The 22,935-nt window shown below is 39.1% G+C and overlaps 1 protein-coding gene across 4 annotated transcripts in view; it reads right to left on the bottom strand.

The window, feature by feature from the left end:
• LOC126966716 (eukaryotic translation initiation factor 5) overlaps nt 1-22,935 on the bottom strand; it is a 53,044-nt gene that overhangs the window by 11,834 nt on the left and 18,275 nt on the right. For all 4 annotated transcript variants that reach the window (XM_050810931.1, XM_050810927.1, XM_050810928.1 and 1 more), the window contains exons 3-9: nt 17,391-17,496; nt 16,216-16,351; nt 8,447-8,667; nt 2,844-2,961; nt 1,941-2,127; nt 1,091-1,183; nt 90-216 (exon numbers count right to left, since the gene is read on the bottom strand). In XM_050810931.1, coding sequence (XP_050666888.1) covers nt 90-216; nt 1,091-1,183; nt 1,941-2,127; nt 2,844-2,961; nt 8,447-8,603 — 682 coding nt within the window. In that variant the 5' untranslated portion in view covers nt 8,604-8,667; nt 16,216-16,351; nt 17,391-17,496. The remainder of the gene's footprint in view (nt 1-89; nt 217-1,090; nt 1,184-1,940; nt 2,128-2,843; nt 2,962-8,446; nt 8,668-16,215; nt 16,352-17,390; nt 17,497-22,935) is intronic.

Genomic DNA, 22,935 nt, shown 5'->3' with positions numbered 1-22,935 from the left:
GGACATCTTCCGGCTAAAATTATGATGATTAATAATAAGTATAATTGCTCTCAGATAGTAATTAATGTTTCCCTTGCACTTTTAATCACCTTGCATCCTTGCCCGCACCGCCTCTGCGCTCACGTCCACGGTCCAGGTTCCATCGTCCTCTTCATCAGCGAGCTTCTTCTTGCTCTTGACATTGGGAGTGCTGGGAGTCACACCCCCTTCGCCCTCCTGGTAACAATGTTCAAACAATTTTAGCATCCGCTACTCTTCCACATTATGAGATATCTATTATACAGCATTATTCATCAAATTGAATCACATCGTTAACTAATTTATCAATGGATGTGGTGTCGAATTATATATAGCTTTAGATTGTGATTCTTGAACTTTGTTTGAAATAAAATCCATCAACAAACCACTCTAGACAGGATATCCTCAAATGTAGTGTCAGGATAAAGGCAGGTGATCGATCTTTTCTATAAAATTAAAGTATGTTGTAGAGAGTTACCACATTTAACTTAATAGAAAAGTAGTTGATTATATTTCAGTGCCCCCGTTTCGATGCTCGCCCGCCACGACCAATTGTGGTTTTCGGCTTTCGCATTCAGTGGTGATCAAAATACCATCAGGTGACCCGTGAGTAGGCTTGCTTGAGGACCTTTCTCTTCCACTTTTTACAGTAGGTTTGGAATGAAGTCATGTGACATTTATTTTTCAAAACTCCATGAAATATTTATTTTGTTATTAAGATTTTTTAAGGTATTGTTCTTCTATTTATTGATATTGCAATGGTATAAATGGCTATTCTTATAATATAAAACAGCTATAGCAATTATTGCGATGGGTACTCACGATAAATATTTTATTAATATGATGACAGTTTCGCCGCGATTCATGCAATTGGCTCGAAATATCGGCATAAAATTAGTAAAACGTATATCATCAGTACCCGTCATAATAATTAATATGTTTAATTTCCGCGATGATAAAAGCAGAAAAAACATAAAGCAACTAATATATTGACTCGATTTTTTTAATCCAAAAAGTGCAACCCACATGCCCCAATGGTTATTATTAAGTGGTGAGTGGTGTTAGAGCTCACATTTTTGGCATCACTGTCGTCATGGTTCCCGTTGGCGGCCGGACCGCTTCGCTTGGACCTCTTACCCCGGTTGCCCTCAGTCAATGAAGACCCCTGAAACACCCGGAACTCATGTTAATACTAAAAAACCGACATCTTCACATCATTGGGTTCTGCCATCTCATGTAGTCATTCATTATATTTGTTGGAAAGAATGCAACATATAAATCACACTAGATAAGCAATCATAATATTGTTGTCATTTATCCGCTGACTTCATAATGTCAGCAACACTCTTTGTAATTCTTCTGGTGTATGGGCTGCAGTGAACAGGATCAGGTGATATATATGATAGTTTGTCCTGCTCTTCTTTAAAAAATCCTCTCTGTTGTGAGATACAAATGATTAATAAGTTAGGTTGTTATGTGCACTACAAGATATCACTGTTCGATTTACAATCAGCGCTCTGAGAATATACCCGAATGGCGATTATTATTATACACGATTTTTATCATTTTTCGGTGGAAGTTTGCATCATAATTAATAAAGGTAATTTACATCATATATTGCTTTTAGTTTTATCATTATCTTATTTTTGAAGTTACGGAGTGGGGAGACACATTTTACCACTTTGGAAGTGTCTCGTCACTTCACTTCTTAAAAAAATTTCACAATTTCATCATCAATCAATTTATAAAAGCAAACCTCCACTTTCAGAACATATATGCTCGTCACCTTAAGACATAAGTTGGTAAGTCTCATTTACCCAGTAATTTCACTAGCTACGGCGCTCTTCAAACCGAAACAGTAATGTTAACACATTACTGCTTCACGGCAGCAATAGGCGCCAATGTGTGCCTGTGTTCGTCACCTGCACGCTGGGGTCGGCGGCGGGCGGGTTCTTCAGTATGAATGTGTTCAGCTTGTGGTTGAACTCCAGCTGGCCGTGGTAGCCGCACGCCTTGCAGCCCTGCGATATTGTATTCCGCTTCGTGGACACGATCAGCTCCGTCTCGGGATTGTCGCACTCGGGGCACAGCACGAACTTCCGGATGAATCTGACGCACACAATCACATTTCATTATTTCAACAGTAAAAGCATTATAAAGATAAAAAACACATTATGCGAATAATAAACACAGAGGACTAAGCTTCAGAAGAAAAGGGTGGTACACGTTATGTTTTCGTAGAATATTAAAATGTTAAATTCAAATAAACTTTATTCATCATCAGCCGGAAGACCTCCACTCTTGGACAAACTTTCTTGACCAGATAGTCAGTCCATCTTGTGTGGGACCTACCAACAACAACTTTATTCAAATAGGCTTAAACTATGCGCTATTGTATTGACACTACAAATATTTGTTTTAAATTACTGAATTTACTAAATATTCCTAAATAGTAGAATAGTTAAATTATTTGAAATCTCAGAGATACATTTTTTTTTAACCTCGGTTCGGAAACTTTCCTCCATGATATAGTAAGTAACCGCAATCCCACCACATTCCACACCAAAAGGTGAAGTGACCTTGCCCATTAGTTACGTAAATTTGTTGTGTGCAACACCTATGTTCGAATCGAAATCTGAAGCTGTCATAATGCCATTCGTGGTCCAACACATGCGAGATCAATGCACGTAAATATGGAATGGAAGATCACATGTAATTAAATTATAATTATTAAAAATATATAATGACTGTCATTCGTACTTAATTTTAACGACAACAAAATGAGAACTTTCAGTATTATAAGTAAAGTGAGTTATTTAACTGACCCGTCAAGCAAGTCCTGCAGTTTGGCCGAGTCGTGGCTCCCGTTCACAATGAACCGTTCGTTCTTGAAGTCGAACTGCGTCTGCGCGCCCAGCTCACAACCGAAATACTTCGTCGGATCTGAACATTTGTTATTTAAATTAAATCTGTAACCAAAATTTATGAACGATGCGAGACTCCAACCCGCTACCTCCCGGGTTCCGTCCGAGCGCTCTTCTAACTGAGCCCACCGTTCGTGACGTATGGTTCGTAAATATTGGTATGTCTTGTTCAACTTTCTGGTTGTTACACCATTTATAATGATACAGTTATACCATATAATACCAACGACGACATCAGATAATATTTTTGAAGCGTTAAAAGCAAAAGCAATCAAAAATCAAACTATAATGTCAAATGCCAAGAAAACTAGTACACGGAGAGGCACCTGTGGGGAACACGTGAAAGTGTGGGAAAGCCCAAGATGGGCCCATTTAAATTAATAAATAATTTTCTTATATACCTACTAACCACTATTAATTAATGGAAAATCTAATCTAGCCTGTCCTGGTACTTGGACAATACGATAGCGATTTCCTCAATATTTTATCGAATTCGTGCACTAAACTTAAATATTAATTATATGATATTAAATAAAATTATTAAATCTTTCGTAAGTCATTATTAAATTATTTAGACGGTACCGACTAGTTTCGGATCATTCGGAGATCCTTCGTCTGATAAAACGTGAGTAAAGCCGTATTAATCTAATATATAACATTCTCGTGTCACGGTGTGCGGGACGGAACTCCTCCGAAACGGCTTGACCGGTTCTCATGAAATTTTGAGTGCATATTGGGTAGGTCTGAGAATCGGACAACATCTATTTTTCATCCCCCTAAATGTTAAGGGTGGTCCACACTAATTTTTTTTTAATTTTTTTGACTTTTTTTTTAATTTGTTTGATTATGAGTCATCAGTAAAAAATACATACAACTTCAAATTTTCACCCATCAACAGTTACTTTTGTATCGCGATTTTAATATCGGCAATACAACGTTTGCTGGGTCAGCTAGTATGACATAAAATAAGTTTGGATGCAAACTATTCACGAAGCGGTTTATATTCATTCCCAGGTAACAAACACTAAACTAGCACAATAAATTTTACGTCCCTTAATAAAAGTAAAGCTTACGACTCCAGAAGTTAAAACTACCCTCAGTTTAACGATACCGCCAATAAAAAAGCTCTTACGAAGAAACTAGTTGAGGTAGTTCTCTAATTTTTAAGTAGTGGATGTAGGGATCTAGGGAGTACCGACTCTTTTTAAGGCTGAAAAGAGCTTAATTTTTTAAGGTATGTATATCTGTCTTGATAACGACATCGCAGTTCATTCCACAATAAGTAAATCTATATATATATAATTTGGTAGGTATATTCTTTTCACCGAGTAGAGGTCAGCTAAGAACGGATTTTCCAAAATTCCATCAGCAAGAATTTTTTTTTATTATGAACAGAACAACGTCTGTCGGGTCAGCTGGTTATGTATAATTTTAGTATCAATAACCTAATGTTTGTACTTAAGGCACTATAGTCCTAAAAAGTAACATTTTTGAAAATCTACTTAAAATACTTCTACAAATACTGCGGTTCCAATTTTTTGACATGTTTATCTTCATTTCTTTATCTAAATTATTGCAATTTCGAAAACACGATTACAAAAAAATCGAAAAAATAGGCTTTTTTATTAATTGTTTAATATTATCATAAAACTATGATGGCTATAAACTCAAAACTTTTATTCGATAGTTTATAAGTATTTATAAATATTCCTCGTGGGTTTTATCAATTAGCTATGTGAATTACACTGGCCTGCAAAAGTAAGTATCACACTTTTCAAATTAAATTTTTTTCTTAACTATAGAAGATAGAGATTTAAGATTAAAAACGTTTTGTTGCAAATTTTATAGGCTACAATTCTTAGAAACTAAAATTATACATTAGTTACATTTTTAACTTAAAAAAGATAAAACAATGAAAATAGACATTTTTAGTTTAGTGTAAAAAAATTCAACTAAAATGTATTACATGTTATTTAATTTTTAATAACTGGTGTTGCCTCCTCGAGCTCTGATTACAGCTTCGAGCCGGTTTGGCATACTGAACACTAGGTTTCGGAGTCGATGTTGGGGAATATTCTCACATTCTTCTACCAGGGCCTGCTTTAGTGCCCTGAGGGAAGTAGGTGGTGGTCTGCGATTTCTGACTAGCCTCCCAAGCTCATCCCAGGCGTGTTCAATCGGGTTGAGATCAGGACTTCTTGATGGCCAAGCCATCATTCTGATACCGACCTCCTGAATATACTCTTGTACGATATGAGCCGTGTGTGGCCGGGCATTATCATGCATCAGCATCGATCCATCACCCATATTTGCTAAATACGGCCCTGCATACTCATTGAGAATCTCTTGAGCATATCTTTGCCCAGAGAGGGTGCCATTTTCTATGGCTACTAGCTCTATGCGACCTTCTGAAGATATGCCAGCCTCCACCGTATTGGACTCTCATTTCTAAGATGCAGGCTTGAAGGTATCGCTCACCAGGTCGCCTGTAAACACTTCGCCTTCCATCAGAAGTGTAAAGGGAGAATCGAGACTCATCTGCAAACAAAATTCTTGACCATTCTTCTTCATCCCACTGCATGTGTTCACGGGCGTATCGCAGTCTCGCTACTCGATGCTGTCTCTCGAGTTTTGGGCCACTCGCTGGTCTTCGGGGTTTCAAATTTGCTTCAGCAAGTCTTCTTCTCACTGTTCTGTCACTAATGTAGTCCCCCTCCGGGTCTGAAGTAGCTGTTGCTGGACTTCAACTGCATTTTGGTGGCGATTTCTTAACACAGTGAAAATAATATAACGATCTTCTCGGGCACTGATACACCTGGGTCTGCCATTACAAGGTCTCCTCAGATGGTGTCCAGTCTCTTCGTACCTTCGCTTTACCTTCTGGACCGTTCGTACCGTCACACCCACCATTCTTGCAGTACGACGCATACTGATGCCTAGTTCCAGAAAAGCCATGATCCTAGCACATTCTTCAAATGAAAGAGGCATCATAAATGTTATGTGCTTTTTAGCATAAATTTTTAAAACAAGACCCATCGATCTTAAAAAAAATTAAAAACAGAAAGAAAAATGTGAATGGTAAAATTGTAATTCGGAAACGTCCACTTTGAAAATGGAATGGTTTTGTTTTTGATGTTTTTTTTCAGCCAATTCTTAAAAGAAGGTTACCGACTATAAAGTTTTTATGTACAAAATTAAATTCTCTTTGGAGTACTTTTTATTTCGAAAGTATATCTTGTGAACTTAAAACGTTATCCCAATTTTAAAAGTATGATACTTACTTTTGAAGGCCAGTGTATTTTATATTATTTTTTTTCGTAATAAACCAAACGCGACGCCTTGGTTGCATGCTCGCTGATGTCAGCAGTACGCCCGTGACCACTGTCAAGGACGGTACTGTGTTCGTTTCTCTCGGGCTCACATTACGTAAGATTTTAGCAAACAAGTACAAATCGGGAATCATAGTAAAAAATGATGATGATGCGACAGCGTATTTGTTAAAATATATAGGTAAATGGAAGTCGGAAAGTACTAAAATGAAATGTACGTAATATTATTTTCAATATTATGCCACGCAGATTTTTTGTATGTATGTACTTTAGGGAAGTTAGATAAATCCAAGATGGCCGCCGCACAAAATTATGATTTCAACAATATGGGTATCGTATCCGAGGTTCTCGAGGGTGTAGAGAACGAATTTGGGATCATTTTTGAAATCCAAGATGGCCGCCGCGCAAATTTATGATTACAACAATATGGGTATCGTATCCGAGGTTCTCGAAGGTGCAGAGAACGATTCTGGGATCATTTTTGAAATCCAAGATGGCCGCTGCCCAAATTTATGATTTCAACAATATGGATATCGAATCCGTGGTTCTCAAGGGTGCAGAGAACGAATTTGGGATTATTTTTGAAATCCAAGATGGCCGCCGCGCAAAATTATGATTTCAACAATATGGTTTTTTTTATATATTATATATATAAAAAAATCCATATTAGAGAGGGCAAACGGGCAAGAGGCTCACGGGATGGTGAGAGGTGAGGCAACCACCCATGGAAATCCGCAACATCAGGTATGTCAAGAAATGCGTTGCCGGCCTCTAAGGTGGAAGTATGCTTTTTTCTTGAAGGTCCCTAAGTCGTACCTGTTCGGGAAACCCGCAACCGGTAATTGATTCCACAAAGTGACTGTGCGAGGCAAGAAATTTCTAACGAAACGCGCGGTTGTGGAATGCCAGACGTCTACGTGGTGCGGGTGATACTTTGCACGTAGTGTCCGGTGGTGGAATTCGTGCGATGGAATCAACCCGAACAGCTCCTCTGATAAATGCGGTAGAAGATGCAGAGATAACCCACATCTCTACACAATGCCAAAGAATCAAGCCGATCGGAGATGGCTTGATCGTCGATGTTGTATGTTGTATGCTGTCAAATGGAAGAAGCTGGTACTGGGGGGCCACCCACCCAGAGGTAAGAATATGTGAGGCCGAATTTGCGCCTTATAAAGTTGCAGGCGGTGGCTTTTAGTGAAGTACTGTGTCGCCTTACTGAGTCCACCATGCTTTTTAGAGGCCAGTTTGGCCTTCTCTTCCAAATGACCACGGAACTGAACGTTGCTCGATATATCGACGCCAAGTATGCCAATACAGGCTGTGGCAGTTAAGAGGAGTGATCTCGAATCGAGGGGATACGACAAAGGAAGACTTTTTAGTGGTGAACGCACAAACTTTTGTCTTCTTGGGGTTGATTGGACTGAATTTTGTGGGCCCCGTTCCGAGACTTTGCAAAGCAGTCTCGATTTCAGACCCAAGTTTGTTCCGGTTCCCGTCGACGCTATCCCGGGACATGCTACCCGTGGTAATTTCAGTAGAAGACACACAATGAAGCGACGTCTCTACTAAGCGCAAAATTGTCTAGCAAATTGTCACAGAGCTATAATTTTGATAGGGGAGATATGCGTGTTATTAATGCTATAAATTGAAAGAGATTTACTTATTGGCTGTAACCTTTTAAAGTATTCTTAGTAGTGTAATGTTTGTACATTAATGAATTCTCTTTCTCTCTCTGATTATCATAATGTGTATACCAGAAATATGTATAAACTGGTATGTCTACTATATATAAAGAGGTCGTTTTTATCATTTTTTACATGAACAGAAACACCCCATTAAGGTTATATCTTAAAATATGAATAGATAATTGATAATATTTATATAATTTAATAGGGAGGCTCCTTTGTACAGGATGCCGGCTACATTATGCCACAACGGCGCCTATTTCTGCCGTGAAGCAGTAATGTAAACATTGCTGTGTTTCGGTCTGAAGGGCGCCGTAGCTAGTGAAATTACTGTGCAAATTAGACTTAACATCTTATGTCACAAGGTGCGAGCGCAATTGTAGTGCCACTCAAAATTTTTAGGGTTTTCAAGAATCCTGTGCGGCACTGCATTGTAATGGGCAGCTGCTCGTCTCGTCCCTTATTTACATAAAAAAAATTGACTCACAAGTGGGGGGGCGGCCCAGCGCCTTAGCCACCTCGGGCATGTTGACGATGACGGTCTTGATGCCGTTGCCCTTGCCCTCCACCTTGGCACAGATCCGCGGCATCTTGTAGCGGTAGAACGCGTCCGCCACATTGCGGTTCACGTTCAGGGACCCCATCCTCTATCCTACTCTATACTATATTACACTAAATAAATAACCCGGATGATATTTTACACTGGATCTGGAACAAACACAACTCAATTAATTATTAAATTTTTTTTAAATCAATCTTTGATACAATCGGTTCCTATCTTATACAAAGAATTTCTAGCCGGAAGTATTTAAATGTGTATTTTTTTTTCGGAGGATTCATGTGATGCGATAGGAGTGTTTTGTGATTTAGCCAAGGAATTTGACTGCATCGATCATGAAACTTTACTTAAAAAAAATTACCACTATGGGGTTAGAATGTTTCTCTAGATTTAATAAAATCGTATTTGTGTGATAGGGATTCAAAGAGTAGACGTTAATGGAAAAAGATCAACTGGCTCTATCATATCAATGGGTGTACCACAGGGCTCAATCTGGGGTCCTTTTTTGTTCCTGGTTTACATCAATGATTTACCATATCTTATTCAAAATAAACATGATATTATACTGTTTGCTGACGATACATTTTTGTTATTTAAAATAAAACGCCAACAAAAAAATTCTGTCAGGCGCGACGACGACATTGCTGATGTAGTAAATGTTGAAGCTATTGCTTAAATGTAAACGCAACCTAAAAGTTTATTTTGTCTGTGCTCAGTGTGACATATGTAATGTCAAATAGACGTCAGCCCTTTAACTTCCTGTTCTCTGCTAATGGTCATTGGTAATGTACGTACTTGTCTTGTTTGTTATCGCTCATAGTATTAAAATCAAGTGTAATCTCATCGCAGTGTTTTTATTCCTATCATTTTTCCTAACATGGTAGCAGAGCGTGGTTGGGAGAATAGGAAAAAATATTTATTTCGGCGAGATTACGCGTACCAATTTTTCATCACGCACGCGTTACTTCGTTGCTTCGGTGAACAACATGGCGTCCCCGCTTGCACAAGGTATGGAGAAACTAAAAGGGGTAGAAAACTACTCCACTTGGGAGTTTACTATGCGCATGCTATTAATTCACGAGGAATTGTGGGACTTCGTTGAAACCAATAACGAAAGCGACAAAAATAAAGGTGAGAAAGCGTTGGCGAGGATCGCGCTCTCTGTGGCACCGACGGTAATACCGTACATCCGTTCTGCCAAAACCGCGTTTGAGGCGTGGAACATACTGAAAAAGGCTTATGAAGGACGTGGTCTGAGCAGAAGATTGGGCCTGCTGCGGAGTCTTTTCAGCACCAAGTTGAGTGAAAATCCCTCGATGGAGTCATACCTACACAAAATTAAGGAGATTTCTCACCAACTGGAGGAAATAGAATCACCTCTGGATGATGAATTTGTTGCAGTGATAATGTTGAGTGGACTCACAGAAGACTACGACCCGCTCATCATGGCAATTGAGAATTCTAGTTCCAAGTTGACGACCGATACCATCTCCTCTAAACTATTACAAGAGGTACAAAGGCGTGAAGACAAGAACGAAGGTGGTACAGCCTTAGTCACCACACACACACAGAAACAATTCAAATGTTTTAAGTGCAACGGCAAAGGACACCTTTCTCGGAACTGTCCGGAGAGAAAGATTGCAACTGCAAGCAACTACAGTAGCAGCCTGGGAACGAGGCATCCACCGAGGAGCTCGCAGAAGAAGGTTCCTGTTAAAAACAAGGCGCTTGTGACGGCTCTCTCTGTGAATGTGAATAGTAACAAGTGGTACATTGATTCCGGAGCCACTAATCATATGTGTAACAGTGCAAAAGTGATGGTAGGATGTGATCCGAAAAAAACAGTGGATGTGTGCATTGCAAACGGTGCAAAGCTATCCACTGCGGGGTTAGGTCAAGTAAAAGTGCAGCTGAAAGACTGTGTAAGGACAATAAGTGATACTTATTATGTTCCTAATTTAAGTACTAATTTGTTGTCAGTCAGTGCCATGACCAAAAAAGGTTATATTGTTACTTTTGATAGTACATCATGTACTATCTATGATAATAACGAGATTTTAGCTACAGGTACCCATGTCAATGGTGTCTATCAGCTAGATACTGTGTCTGATAGCGTTTGTACTGCAGAGGAACAGGAGTGCAGTATGATGGCATCAGCTGCGGCAGACTTGAAATCCCAGGAAGTGTGGCACAAGCGGCTCGGTCACCTTAATCTAAGAAGTATGCAACTTTTGCAAAAAGGTATGGCAATTGGCGTTCATTTTAATACTTCTGATTTTCAGCAATGTGTGTCTTGTGTTGAAGGAAAGCAAAGTAGACTCCCTTTTCCTAAGAAATCAAGTAGTAGAGCGACAGAAGTGCTGGGTTTAATACATACAGACTTATGTGGTCCCATACAGGTTCCCTCTATAAGTGGTGCTAGGTACATACTTAGTTTCATCGATGACTACACAAGAAAGCAGTTTGTCTATTTTTTGAAATCAAAAAATGAAACTTTTGCTAATTTCAAAAAATTCAAAGCCCTTGTGGAGAATGAAACTGGGAAGAAGTTAAAAGTTCTTAGAAGTGATAGAGGCGGAGAATATATGAGTTCTAAATTTAAGGAATACCTAAAGACCTGCGGGATCAAACACCAGAAGACCATCCCCGACTGCCCACAACAAAATGGCGTCGCGGAACGGGCCAATAGGACGGTGATGGAGAAGGTTAGATGCATGCTGCGTGACGCTGGACTGGAAAAGAAATTCTGGGCAGAGGCAGTGAACACAGCAGTCTACTTAAAGAACCGCAGTCCTACCAAGGCCGTTCCTGGTGAAACCCCCGAGGAGAAGTGGACAAACAAGAAGGTAAATCTAAACCATTTAAGAATTTTTGGTTGTGTAGCTTATTCTATGGTAAAGAATAGGAGGAAACTTGATCCTAAAAGCAAACCATATATTTTTGTGGGATACAATGAAGAGTCGAAAGGCTACCGACTAATAGATACTGAGAACCACAGAAACTGTGTCAATTCTCGCAATGTTGTGTTCATAGAAAATAAATTTTGGAACAAAGACATGTCACATGATGATAGTTTCAAGCAACATCCTATTGTTGACATCAACAGTCTGATTTCTAATGAAATTCAGCAATCAGAATCATCCACTGTGAGTTCTGATCAATCTGATGACATGAGATTATCACAGAGAGAGGAACAGAGGATCAGCATGATCACACTGTATGATTCTGAGAGCGATAACACAAGTTCTGAAACGGAGAACTGTTTGGATTATACTTACGTTCCAGGAGATGACACGCTGGCTCAAGCAGAGCAGGAAGACACCTCCTACGAAGAAGCTGATGGGTCCTGCCTAATTGCTAATTTTGTGGCACTGGCTGATGGTTACCCTGATGATCCGCAGACTGCAACCGAAGCACTGAAGGGACCGGATTCAGACAGTTGGCGGAGGGCAATGACAGATGAGTATAATTCATTCATTAAGAACAAATGTTGGACTTTGACAAAACGTAAACCTGGCCATAAGCCCGTTCAATGTAAATGGATTTTTAAAAGGAAATATGGTGCTAATGGTGAGCTCATAAAATTTAAAGCTCGTTTGGTTGCCAAAGGTTATACCCAGAAATATGGTATAGATTACCAGGATACTTTTTCACCTGTAGTAAGGTACTCCACAATAAGAATGCTTCTTGCTCTAGCAGCAGAATACAACTTGGATTTGGAACATCTTGATGTGAAAACTGCTTTTCTCAATGGAGATCTTGAGGAAACAGTATACATGGAGCAACCAGAGTGTTTCAAGGTTAAAGGGAGCGAAGATATGGTATATAAGCTCGACAAGGCTGTGTACGGCCTTAAACAAGCTTCCAAGTCTTGGTACGATAAAATTACTAAGGTGCTCTGTGACAAATTAAAGTTCTGCCGCTTGACTTCTGAGCCATGCGTATTCTTTAAGTGTGAAAATGGATCAATGATGATCATAGCGTTGTATGTGGACGACTTGATTGTATTTTCATCACCAGATTTTCAAGGAAAGGATAAAATAAAGAAGGAACTACAGGAGGAATTCGAAATCACTGATCTAGGGCCAGCTCAGCATGTACTTGGCATGAAGCTGATGAGGGAAGATAACAAAATTTACCTAAATCAGTCGAACTACATCCAGAAGGTACTGAAAAAGTTTCGCATGGAGGACTGCAAACCAGCTGCAACACCCATGGAGACAGGTCTTAAACTTACCAAAGAACCCAAGCAGTACGAGACCTACGACTACAGAGGTTTGATTGGTTCTTTGATGTATGTGGCAGTTTGCACCAGACCTGACATCAGTCATGCAGTTAGCTACCTCAGTCAATTCAATGATTGTTTCGGCGAAACTCACTGGAAAGCTGCCAAAAGAATACTACGTTATTTGAAAGGTACAATTAATTTTAACCTTGTATTTTCCAAATCAGGTTTGAACATTTCAGCCTACGCAGATGCTGACTGGGCGTCAGACAACATCGACCGTAAATCGTTTACTGGCTTCATTTTTACCGTGGGCAAGTCCGTTGTTGCTTGGGAGAGCCGCAAGCAGCGCACTGTTGCTCTGTCAAGCACTGAAGCAGAGTACATGGCGTTGTCAGACACATGTAAGGAAGCTTTATTTATTAGAAAATTTTTATTTGAAGTTTTTGGTGCCATGGCTAAAATCACGATTTATAATGACAATCAATCTGCTATTAAGTTATGTAAAAGTTTTGTATTTCATTCCAGAACAAAGCACATTGATATACGTCATCATTTTATTAAAGAAATTGTTAATAAAGGTGTTGTTGAAATAAAATACTTGTCAACTGCAAATATGTTAGCAGACATATTAACTAAAGCACTTTGTAAAGAAAAGCATAATTATTTCACAAGTCAGTTGCTAACAAGTTCATAGGTTAACTTATAATGTTTGTGTTTTAACTGAACTAAGTTAGAATGTAACTTTGTTAAGTTGTAGTTTATGTTTAGCTTGCGTTTAAGGGCCAGTGTTGAAGCTATTGCTTAAATGTAAACGCAACCTAAAAGTTTATTTTGTCTGTGCTCAGTGTGACATATGTAATGTCAAATAGACGTCAGCCCTTTAACTTCCTGTTCTCTGCTAATGGTCATTGGTAATGTACGTACTTGTCTTGTTTGTTATCGCTCATAGTATTAAAATCAAGTGTAATCTCATCGCAGTGTTTTTATTCCTATCATTTTTCCTAACAGTAAATTGGTTTAATGTTAATAACTCACTTTTAAACGAAAGGATAACAAAATGTTTTAGGTTTACTCCTCCAAATACAAAGCACCAACCAACACCTATAAAAATTAATAATGACAAACTTGATGTAGTCGAAACGACAACGTTCCTAGGCATTACATTAGACTTTAAGCTACAATGGGGTACTCATATAAAAAACTTAAATGTAATCAACTAAGCTCTGCAGTATTTGCGATAAAAAAAATTAGACAGCTGACAGATGTTGAAACGGCTAAACTTGTATATTGCAGCTACTTTCATATTGGCATGTGCTACGGAATTATATTGTGGGGTAGTGCCGCAGATATTGGCAACATATTTGTACTGCAGAAAAGGGCAATTCGAGCAGTATATAAAGTGCGTTCAAGGGATTCATTGATAGAAAATAATATTAATTAAATTAATATTATACAGTACACTGCCAGTACATATACGAGAACCTCCTATACGCTCAAACATATTATCCAATTTAAGAAATATAGTGATGTACATAATGTCAATACTCGAAACAAGCATAAACTCGCAATTTCATCTACTAGGCTCAGTAAAATTGCTAAATCTTTTAAAGTGGATTGTGTTATATTTTGTAATAAACTCCCAAATGATATTAAAATTCTTCTTCTTAGTCGGACACTCTTGTCAGAGTGGTCGTGGTTGCGCTGACGAGGTACATGGTGGAGTGTTCGGTGGGTCAACATCTTTTCTGAGGGTAGATCTCCTGGCGATGTGCTTCCATTTCTGACGGTTAGAGGCGTTGCGAGTACACTGGACTATGGTGGACTCAGTAGCCTTTGTGATGGCGACTATCCAGCGGGTTGGCGATCGACCGCGTGCTCTCTTGCCTTCCACCTGGCCCTGAACTACCAGTCTCTCCATCGAGTTCTCATTTCTAGAGACGTGACCAAAGAACTTCAGTATTCTTAGTTGCACAATTGACGATAGTCTGTCTTTAATACGAAGCTCTTTGAGGATGGATACATTGGTGTGAAATGCCGTCCACGGGATCTTTAGGAGGCGTCTCCAGCACCACATCTCTAATGCATCGATTTTACAGCGGTCCTGCAGTCTCAGAGACCAAGTTTCGGCTCCATAGAGAAAGATTGGAAACACAAGGCATTTCATCAATCTGACTTTAGTCTTCTTGGTAATCCTCCTGTCCCTCCAAATCTTTCCCAGTTGTTCCACTGCAGACCTGGTGATGGCGCACCGTCGTCTGATCTCGTCGCCACATCCTCCAGTACTTGATATAGTAGAACCAAGATAAATATAGTTCTGAACCACTACACAGTTGGCTATATAGGGTACGTTGGTTCCAATTTGTTCGTCCCGGTCTACTACCATCACCTTCGTCTTGTGTCGGTTAATAATAAGTCCGAATTGGAGACTGGTACTTTCTAGACGGTTTAGAAAATTTTCTATATCTTCTCTAGTCTGTGCGAGAAGGGTAGTATCATCAGCGTATCTGAGGTTATTTATCACGCGTCCCCCAACAGATATTCCTTTGTTCCAATCTTCCAAGACAATGCACATAATATACTCTGTGTAGATGTTAAAAAGTAATGGCGATAAGATGCATCCTTGTCGTACACCGGCCTCAGTCTTGAATTCGCTTGAAAGGGTATCATCCACTCGTACCGCTGCAGTACCGTGCTCATACAACCTCCTCAATAGAACTATTAAATGGGGTGGTACACCCATTTCCGCAAGTATCTTCCAAAGGTGTGTCCATATGACCGTGTCAAATGCTTTGCGAAAGTCCACAAAGCAGATGTAAAGGGTTGTATTGAATTCTCTGGCCTTCTCAATAATCTGACGCAGTATAAGAATTTGTTCGCGAGTGCCTCTTCCCTTAACAAATCCGGCTTGCTCGGGTGCAATCTGCCTTGAGAGGTAGGCCAACAGCCTTGTATTAATTATGTGGAGCATCACCTTACTTGCATGAGATATCAAGGATATGAGTCGGTAGTTGATGCATTTCTTGGTGGACCCTTTTATGTGCAGTGGAATGAAAATGGATTTTGACCAATCGTCAGGCCATATTCCAGTCTCCCATATTTTACAGCAGATTCTAAAATATTACCTATTAAAAAAATTATAATGTGAGGCCTATTATAATGTGAAAGATTATATGAACGATAAAGATAGTTGGAATGTTTCTAAATTTGTTATACACATTTGAATGCTATTGTAACTTTAGTACTTCATCCTGACTTGCACTAAATAACTTATAAAGTTTTTAGTGAATAAAGTTTTTTTTTACTTTTGACTTTTTGGCTTTACTCTTTATGTGGTAGCATGAAGGGTTCAAGTATGAGCGGCAGTATGAGAAAATATAGTTTATAAATAATAATAGTCAAAAGTTAATAATAATTTCACTAGCGGCAGCATGACGTTGTAATCCTGTGGAAGACAGTAAGAGGGACTCACCGGTAGAGATGTAGATGTAGCTCGCGCGGGTTCGCGTCTAGTGCGGCATGCGGGGAGTGCTCCCGCGACGCGCGCCAGTCACGTTTGCCGAAGGGCCAGCAATTTCCGATGCCTGTTGCTGCAAAACTTTGATCTTCTGCAGACAAAAATACATTTCATTCACATTACCTTACAGCAACGAATACTAGTAGTCGCCCGTTGCATTCGCAATTAAAGGTTTTATCTCAATAAAATGTTTAATATGAGAGTAATCATTAACAGAGATAGTTGTCATACTGAAACATGCAGGGCAAGCCTGTCAGTCATTAAGTTGGCATAGCGACATCCCATCCCATGCACGGACGCAAGCCAAGAAATGGAATGATATTAGCAGGAAGAGACCTAACAAAAGTACGGGAACATCGTAGTGATAAATGCGGTAGAAAACACACAATGTAGGTACTTAGCGCTGGATCCCCGCAAGTTTTAGTAGATAAATTCTGCCCGCGCTAGATGGGAAAAAGAGAGAAGTGCTTGCAAACCGCAGATATTCATCCCTCAATCGTGGCCCTAAGGATTAACCCATCTGATTCAACATTATTCTGCAATACATTCCGAAGTCTTCCATTGTTGGTACATCAATGTGGATACGGGCTAATATTTCTCTAAGGGGTATCGCAGATCACACACTTCTTGTGCTATCGAGTCTGCGGCACACAAAAAATCTTTCATCTTTGGCAGATATTTCACAGACTCAACGACCACGACGTACTTTCACTCATTTTGTCGGCAAAACTGTAGGGATGTACACGCAACGCAAGTATAGAGATTGCTATGTACTTTTTTGTACTTAAGATATTAAAAAGAAGAAGAAATAGAGAATTTTGGGTTCATCCTATTCTCTAAGAACGATTATTAAAGGGACTGTTTTATATTAAACATTCAGTTCGAAAACTATATCCAAATAAATTTGCACACTCCACCCTACAATTTTCATTTTAAATTTCTGTCATGATACTCTGCCAAAGATGTATCATACAGTGCTGGTCTGTTTTCTATTTCTTGAATCAACATCGATACATCGATGTCTAGCTGATAGTCTGTCGTCTGCGATAGGCCTAATGTTTGTCGTCTGCGATAGGCCTAATGTTAAGTCCTGGGGCACGTTGGGCGGTAGTAGTCGGTACAGTACGGACCTGCGAGCAGTATTGCTGGTTGTGTGAAGCGTCATGCACGCTTGTCGGCAGCCGGCGTTCTTCGCGACCACAAACCGACCACTCTCCTCACACTGAACTTTAGTCTCTGCAACAAAGAAACAAAAGAACATACATATCTAATGATACTTTTTTAGAATAATATCTGGACGAGCTAGCCTTGCTCGGATTTTAAAGAATGTACAACTAATATGACGTTTGGATTCGAACCGGGGTCTTCTGCTTTCCGGATCAACCAATGTCCCATCTGAGCAATTATAGTCTTGTATATAGTGGCGAAATTTATCTTTATATTCTAATGTAGCTGTTTCTCATTAAATCACGGATAAAACATAGAAATAAAAGGAAGTTGCATGTACATACATACACACTCACGCCTTGTTCCCGTCGGGGTAGGCAGAGACAATAGAATGCCACTTGCTTCTATCCTTACAAACCTCACGCGCTTCCTCGACATTCATTATTACTCTTTTCATACATGCTCGCGCGGTGCTTCTGACCTTTCCATTTCTCAAAACCTCCTACTGGTAGAATGTTTAGAAGTATTTTTTCATAATTTTTTTTTATCTAAAAATCTGTTCACTTAACATTAACATGGTTTAATTCTGTTAATTTATGTAACCAGTAAGTCACGTGTATCACTTATCAAATTGACGTTAGTTAATTGAATACCCGCAATTATCACAGAATTTTATGTACATATTGTGTAATCATAACATGTGTTTTTGTGAGAGGTAGGGTTCTATGTATATTATAAGATACAAGCTTTTATAGAACCTGCCGAGTTAGCATGTTACTCTAGGTCAAATCTTGAAAGCAAAATTAGAACCACATCACCACCAGTCTTGGCAAAGTATTTGGAGCTGCATGATATTCAACGTCTTACGATCTAACTGGAAGGTGGCCTTGAATAAATAATACAAACCCATCGAGTTCGAGAGGGCTCGTTTGACTATAAATGAATAAACCTAATAACAATAATACTTATGAATTGAAAGAAAAAGAAATATGAATACAACTGAAATAAAGGTATGTACGTATTTTGCGCGATGTTATGATAATCAACCGCAGAAAAAAAAATACTGTACCTTTGTATCAATGTTTTATATATAAAAACTTCGAAAACTTTTGCACAAGAATTTATTTAACTCCGCTGTTTATGGAGCAAGTTAGTTAAAAATGATCCAAAGATTGAATCTGTATAATTTGTAGAACATTATGGCGTTTTTAGGATTTTTAACTGGAGTTTAATCTGGATTGTGACTTTTATTATCACAGCTCGCATTCGTCTTGCTTATATTGCGAAATACATTTCTCCGAAGAGACTTCCAGCTAGACAATCCAAACGACATCAGCACACCGATGAGCGCGACCGTTGTCCTCTATAAAATTGAATAGTCTACAAGAGTTGGCAGTGCGTTATGTTCATGAGGAATTAGAACTTCTATAACGTATCGATGTGAATTCAATATGCCATTATCTATAAAGACTTACCCTTATTCATAATGGTCCGCTTACTTTAAACAGCCCCTTAAGAGTGTTTTTTCTCATTCTGACTTAGGTCAATAGAAGAAGACAGAGTGAGAATTAGCAATGCTTTAAATTAGCAGACTATAATGTATAAGGGGGTAAATCCGCACGATCCAACGATTTTATGCCTGCCCAAAAAAATATAACGGAGCCCCCAACCATAGGGTGTGATTTATTCAAAGCATGCATCTGCAAAGCGTTCTCCTCGCTTTCGTAGCACCTGCCGAAGTCAGTCTTCACCGTACAAAGATATTCTTGCCTCTTCGGAATACAATACCCTATCCCAGTCTTAAGAAGACTGAACATAATAAAACTGTAAATCAAAAACAATGGAGACCAAACCCCGTGCTTAAATCAAAAACAATGGAGACCAAACCCCGTGCTCACGGAGTAATTGAGGACCCCGGGTTGGGAGATGACCATGCGTAGTATACGTATGGCGATATAAATCTCCTTCAGCTGACCGTCCAAAAACTGATTTGCACATTTTGTGCTTAGGTTCTCTTTGAGCTACACATATGAAGATATGCTATTTTCTCAACGCCTGACTGATCAGAAAACACCGGTGTCTTGATATCGCTGGCAGGTCCTCTGAACTGTCCAACGACTTACATTTAGGCTCTGAATAACAAAGCATTTGCTGGCTTTTATCATTTTATCCACAATTTTAGAGACCGACCGACTAAATAAAGATACAGGTACATAAAAACACCAAGAAAGAAGAATATCAATCAACAATAATTGTCTAAAGGCTATTCGAGTCACAAATGTAGTAATTAAACTTTAAAAACCAGTTTCATTCTTACATTTTAATTTGGAACGAACTTGTTAAAACACCACGGTTCTTTTATCACTTGCCAGTAGCATATTCCAACGAATAAATACTTTTTCCTTTTTTTACACAGGAGAAAATAAATCGCTCGCTTTTTCGTAAATGGGTTATTTTAACATTTCAAATAATGCCAACAAGATAGTTAAGCGTCTACCAAATTTAAAGGAAATTGAAATAGTACCATCGAACTGACATAGTCGGGAAGGTAGGTTCTAACTTCTTAACAGAATCATGTACCTATTCTAGCGGTGTTTGGGCTTATTGCGAATTGTTATGACTCATAATACCTAACATTTCTAAGTACAAATTCTCTTTCTTCGGATTGCTTTGTCTACTAGAAAATGCTCCGATCTGGTGGACAGTAAGAAAGGCAACTGGAATACGGAAATTTTGAGTTTGAGATGAGAGCAGTGCCCGTATACAGCAATGTTCCGTTCTCTCTTTGACGACGATAAAGGTAATATTATAAATAATTAGGGTATAGTTATTTTTAGGTTTATTTGACATAAGACGGCTGCCGTAGCTGGAGCAGCGGCTACCACCTAGGGTGGACTTACCATTTGGTAAGTAGAACGTTTCTTTGGCCCTACTTAGTTCCGTCGTGTCATCTAACAGCAGCAAACTTTTTTTACACAAAGACAACGCGAATGATCATGACTGCTATACAGTAATATTGTAGACGAAAGCTTCCAGCTTAACTGCTCAACAAGTACGGATAATTTGATTGTTAAATTCCGGTGAGTGAATACAGAAAAACCCACATAATAACAGCACGTGTAGGAACCACGCAGCCGGCGGCTACGATTAGCTCGCGCGCGGTGCGGGACGCGGGCGACAAACATAAATAATAGTACAGTTTTTCGTTTTAACGCAACACGCTAAATCAAATTGCCATGAAAATTTCCATAGAACTAGGAGATAAGTAAAAAATAGATGGAGCAAAATTAAGCCCGGTTAAAACACGCAACTAATCGAAAGTACAAGTAAACAGTGAACAACAAGAGGAATCACAGGAGCATTTGAGGTAAGGCTCTTTTATTGAATTATTGGAACATACAAGGATAAACATTCCATAATAATATATAACTCCGATGTTAAATTTTTTTTCCAGAGGCCTCAAGTGTAGCGACTGGCTAAAAGCATCATCGATAACAATGAGTAGTACATCTCAGGCGAATCTAATAGCCTAAACACAGGGTCGGATTTCGTACGGCCGAACCTATGGTCCGGTGGGCGTGAGTGAGCGCCTCTCACCAATTGATCCGCCGTCGTATTCAGTGGAGTCCGGACAATGCGACATACCAACCAATATAGTCCGCTACCAGACCGCGTCCAATGGACCGGTGGTACCAAATCCGATCATGTATTTATAGCTTTACAGACACATCGCGATCGCCGGTCATTCACTAATCACTCCGTCTGTACTCTACTGTAGCATACCCAATCTACGACCAACACTCAACTCCCGTCTCTACCCTGCAACTACACCAATGACCTTGGACAGCGCTCACGTGATTGGCTGCACGCCTACGCACACATGTCCACCGCCTCGTGTCTTGTTAACTTAACTCTGTATTCGGCTACTGCATTAGTGGCTGAACAATAAAGATTGCGCGTTTCACGCAACTGGGTGGCAACCAATTTACCTATTCACAATTTCATAAAATACTAGTATGAAGACGACTTTTCAGGTGCTGCCGTCGCTGAGTTACTATATAAACGCTTCGTGGCAGCGTGACTGTATAATCGTAAACAGCATTTTGAGCTAGATACTTGTCAACTGTATTACAATGGCATCAAACGCGGCAACACTTACAAGTTTTCTAGTACTTATTGAATACATCAAAGGTAAAGAAACTGTTTGCTGGTTTTGCCACAGACAGTGAAGCCTGACCGACCTTTAATCTCGACCTTTCGAATATTCTTGTGGATGTTCTCTCCTATACGAAATGGTATTATGAACAGAGCTCGTTCTTGACTTAATAGTTATTTATATTATAATAGCAAACTTAAAAGGCAGATATTTAATAATACGAGTCTCTCATTGCAAATCGAAATAACTATTATATGATCCAATTACCATCGCGAGAGCTTCTCGTGACGTCACAGAGCTTTAGACCGAAGCCTCCTTCATTAGCGCGTGTCTCGCACCTCCTGCCTCCCGCCTCCTAATAAATTCTTCCTAATTTAATAAATGCCACTCACTCGTTGTAACACATAAATATATTTTTATCTTTTCGTGATACTTTTATTTCATAGAAATCTCTGTCGCAATTTCGTAATTTATATCAAGTTTTTTCCTAACATCACATTAAACGAGAAATGAGTCGTTTGTATTTATATCTACGATAAACGTTCTTATTTTTTATTAATTCCTTGTGTTGAAGTAATTTATACCTAAATTCAAGTCTAATAGAAAACAGATAATAGTGGAGACGAGTGGTAGAATATAAAATTAACTATCTAAAATCAAAGCCTTTCAAGAAAAAAATCTTCATATACACAAAAATATCTCCCTGGTTGAGTCAGCTTTTAACCCGGTATCATACTATAACTTAACTTAAGTCTTAGGAGGTCAAACAATCGTACAACGGCAACGCCCATAACATCACTAACAAAATACAACAAAATAACCAAATAAACACAGGATCGTATAGTACCTACCATTATTAATATCCGGACGTCCGATTTTTAAGAATGTACAAAACTTGAACAAAAAAAACTAATGGGAACTGGATTCGGACCGGGGTCTTCTGCTTTCCGGATCACCCAATGTTCCATGTGAGCTATTATAGTCTTGTATATAGTGGCGAAATTAACCTTTGTATTCTGTTACTGTAGCTGTTTCACATTAAAACATGGATAACACTATTTTTTTTTAATTGAAACCTAGCTAGATCGATTTATCACCCCCGAAATACCCTGTATACTAAATTTCATGAAAATCGTTGGAGCTGTTTCCGAGATTCAGATTATATATACAAGAATTGCTCCATTAACGGAATAAGATATTTTAATTAGACGTTAAAATGTAACAAATAACTCCGTTTAAAATAAAATACATTGAACAGTTCCAAGTTGGACGTGTGAACCGCATTGCGGCAAGTGCCAACCCTCCGGGGAGGTGGGGCGAGGTCAACTTCACGCCACTTCAACAAAAACTTT

This window comes from Leptidea sinapis, chromosome 11, assembly GCF_905404315.1.
Source record: "Leptidea sinapis chromosome 11, ilLepSina1.1, whole genome shotgun sequence".
In the NCBI taxonomy this organism is placed as follows: Eukaryota; Metazoa; Arthropoda; class Insecta; order Lepidoptera; family Pieridae; genus Leptidea; species Leptidea sinapis.
This window is presented reverse-complemented; position numbering and strand designations above follow the sequence as displayed.